Source organism: Odocoileus virginianus, chromosome 6 (genome assembly GCF_023699985.2).
Source record: "Odocoileus virginianus isolate 20LAN1187 ecotype Illinois chromosome 6, Ovbor_1.2, whole genome shotgun sequence".
Classification (NCBI taxonomy): domain Eukaryota; kingdom Metazoa; phylum Chordata; class Mammalia; order Artiodactyla; family Cervidae; genus Odocoileus; species Odocoileus virginianus.
In genome coordinates, this window is record NC_069679.1 from 67,561,988 (window position 1) to 67,572,648 (window position 10,661).

The window sequence follows — 10,661 nt, forward strand, 5'->3', positions numbered from 1 at the left end:
ATATGTAGTTAGTCGGTTGGAAATGTTCAAACTAAGGTTAATTTAGTGTTATTTATTTATTTTTGGCTATGCTGAGTCTTCACTGCTGCACAGGCTTTTTCTAGTTGGGGCAAGCAGGGGCTATACTTCATTGCAGTCCACAGGCTTCTCCCTGTGGTGGCTTCTCTTGTTGTGGAGCACAGGCTCTCGAGTGCAAGGGCTTCAGTAGTTGTGGCTCCTGGACTCTCAAGTACAGGCTCAGTAGTTGTGGCACATGGACTTAGTTATTCTGCAGCATGTGGGATATTCCTGGACCAGGGATCAAACCCATGTCCCCTGCATTGGCAGGCAGATTCCACCATGAAAGCCCAACACAGGCATTTTTTATACTTAATCTTCAACAGTATCTCATTTACGTGGGTGTTGTTATCTCCTTTTTACCTATAAGGAAACTGAGGCTCAAAAAGGTGAGGTTGTCCAGAGCCAAAGTATTGGGTACATTTCAGGCTATACCATAGTAACGAAGGCATCTGAAATACAGTGGTTCGCACAAGTGGCTCTGTCCTGAGCTGGACAGGTGACCAGGTGGGAGGCTTTGCTGATTTATGAGGTCACCCAGCTTCCTTCCCACATGTTGCTTCATCATCCCCCCGGATGTGGTTGAAGCTGGATCTGGCCCTTGGGAAGAGGGAAAGGGAAAGTGAAGAGCCCATAATTTTCTTATAATCCAGAAGTTCTACCTGTCACTTTTGTCATCTTGTTAGTCAAAGCTTAGCCACATCACCACACCTAGCTACAGACAAGGCATAAAAATGTTGAAACCTGGGGAGTTGTTAACTCTAAGGAAGAAAGGAGGTGGCTACTGGGGGAGACTACATAGGCATCAGTTGACTTGCCATAGGCATCAAGTTGATTAGTGGAGGAACCTTGATTCAAACTCCATGACTACAACCTGTGGTCTTTCTACCATTCCATTCCACCCTTTCTCATAGTTGACAGTGAATGTTTGTTGAATTGTTGTAGATTGAGATAGTACATGTAAGCCTTTGGTTATTTGAAATTATTTCTTCCTTCTCCCCTCTCTCCCTGATTACTTAAGTGGCTCTGTGCCAAACTATCACTATTTTTTGATGATGTTAATTTGTAAAACAGGAAATAGTTCGTCATCTTTCTTCAGGAGAGATACAATAATAATACATAATCCACCAGTTCTTAGAGGTTCTGTGGAATCACATGCAGTATGTTAAAGGGTTAAATAATAGTAATTTTTTGACTATCAAATGACTGTCCCTTTTAAAGTAGGTATCTTCATAGTATAGTGCCGTTATGCAAAATATTTTTGATACTTCATGTTGGTTGGTATGTCAGCCAACTCTCACTGCAGTAATGCTTTGTGACAACTTCAAAATCACAGAGGTGTGCATATAGTCATAATCATTTAACCAGTGTGTATGTAGATCTCCTGGGGGTCAGCTATTTAGATTGGACCTAACTGGCCAGCTCTATATCAGGTGTCTCTCGTCCTCCTTCTGAGATAGCAGATTAGCTTGAACATGTTTTTCTCTGGCAGTAGCAGAAGCATAAAAAGAACAAGTGGAGTTCTGTGAGGCTTCTTGAGACCTAGGCTAAGAACTGGCACAATCTACTATTCAATGCAAGTCATGTGGCCAAACCTATGGTCAAGGTCCATGGGAAATACTCTGTACCTCCAGTAGGAGGGAAGATAGTCACGTGGCTAAGGATGTGACTATAGACTTGGTGAAGAGTTGGGGCCAACCATGGCTCTGCCTTTAGCAAGTTATTTTGAATATTTGCAGTGATGTTAAATCTTTATCTTTTAGGAGTAGATTTGAATTTTTTAGTAAAATAGATAAATATATGGATATAGTTAGAGGTTCAGGCTAAATTATCTTTGGGCAGAAAGGTAGCTATTTAAGCATGTGAGATAATGATGAAACCTATATCTAAAACTGGCTCAAGAATAGGGCCTTCATTGATAGAATAGTTGGAATTGATGTACAGCCTACCAAGGTGGTCAGTTGTTTGAAGGAATAACACTCATTTGGTTCTAAAATAATTTCAAAGTAAATAAACCTCACAGTTTGTGGTCACATGTTACCACTTTGCTTCCGAGTAGGAAGAGGAGTGAACAGAGGCTCATCTCTATTTCCTTTGACTAATCCTGAGCAAATATGCTCTCTGTGCAGATTCTCATTGCCAAGTCCCCTCTGGCACCCTTCACCGCCTTTGTCTACACCATCGAGAAGGAAGGCCTGGTTCTTCAAGGTAAGATCTTCGGACGAAGCCATTTCTTTCGTCTAATTATGCTCAGCACTGCCCATTGTGGGTGATAATTACTGCTTTGCTCCTGATGGAAGTTCCTTCGGGGACAGAATCAAAGGCCAAGAAGAACTGGCCGGTGGTGTTGATCCTGATAAGATAAAAGAGATTGGCAGCTGTGACAAGAATTTGACAGAGGTCAGGGAGAATTACAGAGTTCCCTAACAGAGTGGGACAACTCAAGAATGAGGGACAAGTCGAGCAGGCTAGGAACTGCAACTCCTCCAGTCCTCTTTGCAGATCCCATGGGGGAAGGGACCCAGCCCTGCCTCAAAGCCTTCTCGCTTGGCCGGGAAGAACCATCTGGGCTGGCAGCCTTTGTCATGGCTCCATGAGCACCACTTCCTTGGCCTCCTTCTGGTTTCTCCATTTCCTCCCTCTATACTCAAGTCCTGATCAGGGATCAGGCCCTGCAGACCTGCACTTTGTGACAAGGGTCTGAGTTCTGACTCACAGAAGAGCCCCTCAAGGCCACAAGCTGGAACTAATTCAACAAACAGGGGAGAGAGCGGATTGAGGGGCATCATTCCCTGATGTAGGATCAGGGTGGTTAGGAAAGGCGTCGTCTGACGGCAGGTCTGCAGAAAACAATGAAGAGGAGCAGGTCACTTCAAACCCCATTGAACTTAGCCCGGAGGGTCAGATGTCCCAGACTGCTTTGGAGGTTAAGAAGGGTCCCCACAGAAGTGGTCAGAGTACACATCCATCCCCCACTGTTGGGCCGGAGGCCTCACCCACAGAGATGCTTGGCGCACGTCTGCTCAGAAACTCCGAGGAGCATATTGTCTTTGCGGTCTGTGGAGGAGGAATATCTGCCCTTTAGGATTTTATAAGCTGAGTGTTTACCCCAAGTTTGTGGAATAGGGTGAGCCCTTACAGTATCCCCATGGAGACGCCTTGCACAAAGCTCTAGCAGGACTTCTGGGCAGCCGGCTGGACTGTGCTTCTGACTGAGGAACAGGCTTCAGCCCTCCCTTTCGTTGCCTTCTAAAGCGTCCACTTCTTAATGGATCCAGAAAGCAGCGTGTTTGTTTGGGGCAGCTGAGCTCCACAGCAGGGACTCGGGTCCAGGGAAATTTGGAGTAAGAGCTCCTGACCTTTGCCTCTTAGCCTTTGACTTGTGCTATCCAAGTTCCTTGGTAAATATTTTTTTTTACAATTGCAAATATTGTTTTCTGACAAAGAAGCAGAGATTTTAAGACCAGATTAAGCAAAGCAAACAGCAGGCCTCTTTGTTACGGACTGTCTAAGGGTGTATAAGTAATAAGCAATCAGGGAGCTGGACTTGTGTTTACCCTGTGCTGTGTGCCCTTTGGCTTTTCATTTTTAGAGCCTTGCTTAAAAGATTAGAACTCCAGCAAATAGCAAATTTAGATGAAGATTTCAAGAAGTTCTATGCAAGATTACAAGATAATTTCAGGAGGAAAAGAGCCCATTCTGCCCAGATAGTTTGTAGGAGAGCCTTGATATGGTGCCTATATCTTGATCACTGGGCATTTTGGTAAACAACAGTTGAAAGCCTGGTCTTAATTGGATAACTTTGAGATAATATTTGTGGGAGCGAGATTCGCAGAGTTGCCTCTCTGACTCTCATTGCTAAGATCATGATTTTGACGGGAAAGAGGAAGTTGCTTAGGGAAAGTAGAAACTGAAACCACAGTAAATTGGTAGGGGTTAGAAAGCTGCAAAGAAAGACCATTAGAAATAGTTGGAAAACGAGAGAAAGTGGATTACTAAAGGAGGCTGGCCTGGAACCGGGTGTCCAGGAAATAGAAACATTCAGGAAAGTGTCTGATGATGCAAGAATCCCAACCAGTAAATAAAAATGTCTGGGAGACCTCAGAGCCTCACCTGTTTGCTTTTGAAGCCACACCTTCCTCTCTGAGGTTTTCTGGAGGCGGCAGGAATCTTCTGCCCCTATCAGCAGTGCCATTTCATGTAAACCTCTGGGCATTCCCTCCCCTCTAGCTATGTGCTCCCAAGGCTTTAAGTAATCAAAAACGAGCTCTGATTCTCAGAAAAATGGGGGCCCCTCCTATATTAGACCCACCTTGGATTTCCGTTCCAGCTCTGGTATGTTCTTGAGAAAATCTATGGAATCCTAGTTTTGTCAGCTTGAAAAAGACAATGTTGACCTTGACTCAGTGCTTTGCAAGCTGTTTTGTGACTCATCAGTGGGTCATGAAATAAAATTAAGGGAATCACAACCAGCATTGGGGAAAAAAAAAAAGAAAGAGAATAAAAAATAACAGATTATATCACATATGTTGTACTGCTTTGTGAAATATTTCTTGTGTGATTGTGTGTGCATGTACACGCATTATGAGTTTATGTACAGCAGTTGTAGTGCAAAATGTTTTTCTTCATTGGATTGCAGTCATCAGCCTGGGTGATCTCTAAAGGCTTTCCCACTTCACCTTTATCTGATTCTCTGAGGAGATGATGTACTTATCATTCACTTAGCTCAGTAGAGTTGTACCCTTGAGATCTCCACAACCTGGAAGGTAAAAGCTTATTTTTCCCCCAGTTTTAACAGATGACTGAGCTGAAAAACACCTGTGCCATTTCCCAGGTTTAAAGCAAAGAAACCTTTGATCCCTGGGTGATAACCTTGGAAAGGTCTCAGAAGTCAAGGCCAAGAAGCTTTTCTCGTGTGAGAGGTTGCTCTGGCATGATAGTCCTGAAGTGGCATGCAGGTTGGCACCCACAACTGCGGGGAGTCCTTGTCTGAGGGGCGTAGAGACAGAGATGAGAAAGGCTGGAATAGTGAGGGCAGTTCCTGGGTACCAACTAAAGGAGAGCCAGCCGCTGTGGCTCCACTTTCCATCTTTGTAATGGAGCCAGCCTGGGGTGGCAGGAAAAAACAATCCTAATAGGCTAGCCTGGCTTTTGGCGGGGGTGGGGATGGGGGTGAAGGACAGGGCTATCAGTGAACCTGGGAATGATCACTGGGTGCCTTTTATCCCCTTAGCAAGCCCTGAGATTCCTACTAGCCTGCTAACCAGGAGGTTTTACAATACCTGAAGAACTCCTGAGTGCAGAAGCAGAGGAAGGGAGAGAATAAAAGGTGAGGCCCACATTGGATTTACCGGCTCCGCAGGCCACGCCCCACCCCGGTTCTCAAGGATTAGGATGCTGAGAACAAGCCAGCCCCCGGGGGCCTTTCAGCCTTCCCGCCCCTTTGTTCACAGGAATGGGAGGGACAATACAGGGCCAGGCTGGGGAGACTGAGGGGCTTGGTTAGAGATTTCTCAGGCTGCTTTTTGAAACACTTGAAGGAGCCGGTCCATGCTATTGTTGTAGTAAAATAGAAAGCGGAACTATTCTCCTTTTGCAAGGAAAAAAGAAAGAAAGAAAGAAACCCCCCCCCCCACCCCCCACCCCAGCATCTTCAGGAGGCTGCTGGGCTCAGGCTGTTACCATGGTAATACTGTGTTGTTCACATCTTTGTCTTCCACTGGTCCAGGATCCTGGCCTCTCCTGGTTGAGCTCAAGACTCTGGAAATACTTGGGCCCCCGGACCCTGGAAACATTTGGGCCCCCAAGGAGAGGGATCTCACAGCCCCCAACTTCCTGATGGTTCAGACTCTGAGAGGGACCAGCTCCCAGCAGAGGAAGAGTTCAGCTGTTTTGTGCTACTCAACTGGGAAAGGTGAAAGGGGGTCAGGGAAGATCCCATTCATCCATTTTTCCTTTTGCTCCCAGAGTTCACCATGAAGTCCCAGTGCCCACTGAATGGGAAAGCTTAAAGGTTTGACTAGCCTAGAGTGAGGCCCAGGGGTGCCAGGACCTAGTGGGGAGGAGAGGGAAAAGTGAGACTTGACTTTGGGAATTGGCTTGCATGGAGTGGGTCCACAGAACTGCATGGCTTTGGGTGGGAAGGGAGTGTTGACTGAAATCCAACCTGATCCACATCTGTTCTGGTCATGTCCTCTGCTTCCCCAGTAAGCCCCACGTGATGTGCCACCCAGAGCACAGATGGGGCTCCTGGGCCTCTCTGTCAAGGCCGGGAACAACGATTCTGTCCCTGAAAGCAGCCAGACTGTTGCTAATGCCACCAGAGGCTAAGGGACAACCCAGAGCCCGAGTTTCCTGGAGCCATCGTGGCTTTCATGGGTAATAAAGGCCTGCCAACTTGGCAAAGGAGCGGATACCCTAGGAGGGGTTGGCCAGGGAAAAGGCAGGAGTGGGCTTGGAGTCTGGGTTGGGGGGAGTGTCCTCCTTAATCACTCTTCCCTGCCCTCTAGTCTCCTTTTACTTAGGGATCTAGGAAGTGTTTGAAAAACAAAAACCAAGTTGTTTTGAACAGGATAGAGGACAATGGTTTAGTTTCTCAATAGGGCAGAATTATGTGCTTTTACATTGTTTTAAAAAAATAAAGATCAGGTCAGGCAGGTTGAATCTTGATTCTGGTGCTGCTTTTATTAGTTTAGTTTGAATAAGCAGCATATACTTTGGGATGGGGAACCTCAGAGGAGCCCAGAGCACCCTGAGATAGGTCCAGAAAAGGTTCTGGAAACAAAGCTAGTTTCCTGTTTTTCCACCTACCCAGTACATAGGGACTCAGACAATAAAAAGTGATTTGAGAGCTGGGAAGCTATATGCCTCATCTTCCTTGTAAAGTCAAAAATGGTTGTTTGATCACTTTTTTGAAGCATACTGGGAAAGACATTAATCTCCTCTGTTTGTTCCCTTGTCACAAAGTTGGGTTAAAGTCTTCCACCCCATTTTATTAGTCACTGAGCCAACTGGATGATTCATTGAAAACTTCTTTGCCCCCAAATACCACCATCTGAGTTCATCAGATTTCAGTTACAATCAGTAACCCATCTAAATGTTTCTGCCCAGTGGACTCAGAGTGACCCAGAAGATTCTCAGTCTGAATCTATCCATCCAGGTATGGAGGTGTCTGCCTGGTAAATATCACCCACACACCTGGCACAGCCTGGCGTGCTCTTGGGAGCCTGGCAGAGAGCCCTGGGATTCAGTGGAGCAGAGTGAACTCGCTCTCACAGGGCATGAAGGAGAGGGCCACGATGCTTGTCTCATTGTCCTGAGCTGCTTCTGCCTGCCGCTCCAAGAGGCGCTTCCCAGGCCCGAGAACACAGGACTACCATTCGCAGCGTTGCCCCTTTTTGCTTCACTTCCCCTCCCTCCGTGACAGCATCCCACACTGGCCCTCGGCTTTTGGGCCCTTCTTTCACTCTTGCTGCTAGCCTCAAAGACAGATTTTCTTTTTTATGTGGAAAAAATATTTTTAATACATAACAGTATAGAAAATAGTAAAGCCAAACCCATGACTCTAACATCCAGAATTAACAAATATTAACGTTTTGTCAGTTTTTTTTAAGCTGAAATATAGTTGATTTATAGTGTTGTATTAGTTTCCTGTGTGCAGCAAACTGATATCAGTATATATATTCTTTTTCAGATTCTTATCCCTTATAGGTTATTACACAATACTGAATAGTTCCCTGTACAATACAGTAGATAACTTGTTGTTTCTCTATTTTATATATAGCAGTCTGCATATATCAATCCCAGAGCTTCCTAGGTGGCGCTAGTGGTAAAGAACCTGCCTGCCAATGCAGGAGACAAAAGAGATGCAGGTTCAGTCCCTGGGATGGGAAGATCCTCTGGAGGAGGGCATAGCAACCCAGTTCAGTATTCTTGCCTAGGGAATCCCATGGACCGAGGAGCCTGGCAGGCTACGGTCCATAGGGTTGAAAAGAGTTGGACACGACTGATGCAATTTAGCACACACATATGTTAATCCCAAACTCATAATTTCAGATTTTTTTTAAAAAGTATAGGAATATAACCTTACAAAGTTCAAAGCTCTTTTGTACCTATCCCTAGCCAATTCTCTCTCTTCTCTACATTGCTCCACAGAAGTAAAATCTCTCTAGGGTTTGATATATCTTTCCCCCACTCTGAAAAACTTTTCTACACATACATGAATCCAAATATCATATTTGTTTTGAGTGCATCCTAAATTTGCATAAATGGTCTGTTGTGTACATCATTCCACAACTTGCTTTTTTCACTTAGCATCATGCTTTGTGACATATCTGTGTTAATACACATGGATCATGTTCTTTCAATTTAACTGAGGTGTCCATATCCACTGTATGAATATACCATGTTATACATTCCCCTATTGACAAAAATTTTGATTACTTGTTAACTTAATGAATCCTGTTGCACATGTTTCTTGGTATATGCAAGTATGAGAGTTTCTCTAGGTATATATAATTTTTAAAAATGGAATGGCTAGCCAGGGGGTGCACATTTTTGTCTTTATTTTCCCAAATTGTTCTTCAAAGAGGTGTACCAATTTATGCTTCCTTTGGAAGTAGTGGACCAATTCCTGTGTAGCTGTGTATAATGATAAGTGCTTTGTCATGTTTCCATGAGCAATCTTCTTAGGTATTTTTTATGGCTGCCTGTTTTATCTGCATCACTGGTGTGTAAGCTTTCCATAGCTTCTAGAGGGATTTTCTGCACAGTCATGGGCTTTCTTTGTGGCTCAGATAGTAAAGAATCTGCCTACAATGTGGGAGACCTGGGTTTGATCCCTGGGTTTGGAAGATCTGCTAGAGGAGGGCATGGCTACCCACTCCAGTATTCTGGCCTGGAGAATTCCATGGACTGTATAGTCCATAGTGTTGCAAAGAGTAGGACATGACTGAGGCACTTTCACTTTCATATGTGCTTTATGCATATATTTACATGATTAACTGATAAAAATTATTCTACTCCTCTTAAATTATTCTACTCCTCTATCTCCCAGAAAGGGATCTTTTCATTCCATTCATCTTTATTTTCAGGTGAGAGGACTGAGTGCCAGAAAGGTGAAGTGATGCTCACTGCCTCAGAATTGTGTTTGTAGCCATTTCCGAGTACTCAGCCTGGGCTCCTATGATTTTTCATAAAATCAGAAATGAGTTTGGGCCCCCTTGTCTCCCATCATAGCACCCCTGTGACAACTTACCTCTTGGGCTTCTTAAGCCTCCATTGGGATAGTGTAGGCCCATCCTGAATCTGAAATCCTGAAATCCTAAGCTATGATGGATCAGTCACATTGATATAGTGATCCTTCAAGAAATTTCCTTAGTTGGATCATAAATTTGGCTAGGTGGAACCATAACCTAGATTAACAGTGGTGTACAAGGTAGAAGTTGACTGCTTTCTCATGTAACATTATGGAGGAATGCAGTCCAAAACTGATACAGCAACTCAGACCCACATATGGTCCAGAGACCCTGGCAATTCTCTTGTTGTTCCGGCATGCCTGGGAGGCTGCCTTCATTGTCATGATCCAAAATGGCTCACTCTCATGTCCTATATCAAGGTAGTGGGAGTTATGTGGGGCAGAGATTCAATAGGAGGAAAGGGCAGCCCCCTTCCTTAAGGATATTAACAAGAAGTTACACGTATTATTTCTGCCAATCTATAGATGTATGGAAAGTAAGGCTGGAAAATATAGTTGTTAATCTCAGTGGCCATGTGCCCAGCCAAATTTTAGGAGTTCTATTATCATGAGAGAGAGAGGACATGCATATTCAATGATACATTTCTTTCAGAGGAGCACAGTTGCGGAGATTAGGCCCCAGGGTACAATAGTACAGACCCTAAAGCTGGATTTGTTGCATAATGTCCAAATGCAGTATAAATATTGCAGTTTCTCAGAGTTACCTGGAAAATAGTTTGGCTCAGATAAATCTCTTTTCCATTCTTAAAAAAAACAAATGTATGTTTAAAATGGTATCAGGACATTCTTTAATAGAGTCTAAAACAGAGTATCACAGTCAGTAATGCCACCAAAGATCAACACCCAAAAATCTTGGTTCCCCTTCCAAAACAGAATCTCTGTCAAGCAGAAACTTAGGATGTGTTTTGCTATTGTGTATTCAAGAAAAATACTTGAACAAGAGCTAGTGCTTATAGCACAAAGCAGGGTATAAATTTGGTTCCAAAGTCATAAACTAAACACATTTTTTTTCCAAAATGTTTTTTCTGTCTCCACCTTAAAAAAAAAAAACCATGAAACAAAATGTCAGTTTGAATAACGTTATAGAGGAAAAACTTATTCCAAGGCCTGGACTATGGTTAGAATAGATCTATATTCCTCTTTTGGAACTGGGAAGCCATTTGGCTATCTTTGCAGAGTTAACAATTTGCATCTGTGAAAATGCCCAGGTAATAATACCCAAAGATGTTAAATCAATTCAGGTTGTTGATTTTTTTTGAAAACCTCTTCCAGAAGGACTTGGAGTTCTTTCTGGAATATGACTTGGGCTCCATTTCAGTGAGTTCAGTCAAGCAGGTATTTCTTGAAC

At 43.9% G+C, this 10,661-nt stretch overlaps 1 protein-coding gene across 3 annotated transcripts in view; it reads left to right on the forward strand.

Moving 5' to 3' along the window:
• The window catches only part of RAD51B (RAD51 paralog B), a 628,595-nt gene that overhangs the window by 595,722 nt on the left and 22,212 nt on the right, over positions 1-10,661 (forward strand). Inside the window, exons 10-11 of one of the 3 annotated variants that reach the window (XM_070469537.1) lie at positions 2,187-2,265; positions 5,786-6,770. In XM_070469537.1, coding sequence (XP_070325638.1) covers positions 2,187-2,265; positions 5,786-6,036 — 330 coding nt within the window. In that variant the 3' untranslated portion in view covers positions 6,037-6,770. Of the gene's footprint in view, positions 1-2,186; positions 2,266-5,785; positions 6,771-10,661 lie in introns of those variants that run through there. The other 2 variants (XM_070469536.1, XR_011488348.1) reach the window with 2 other exon arrangements.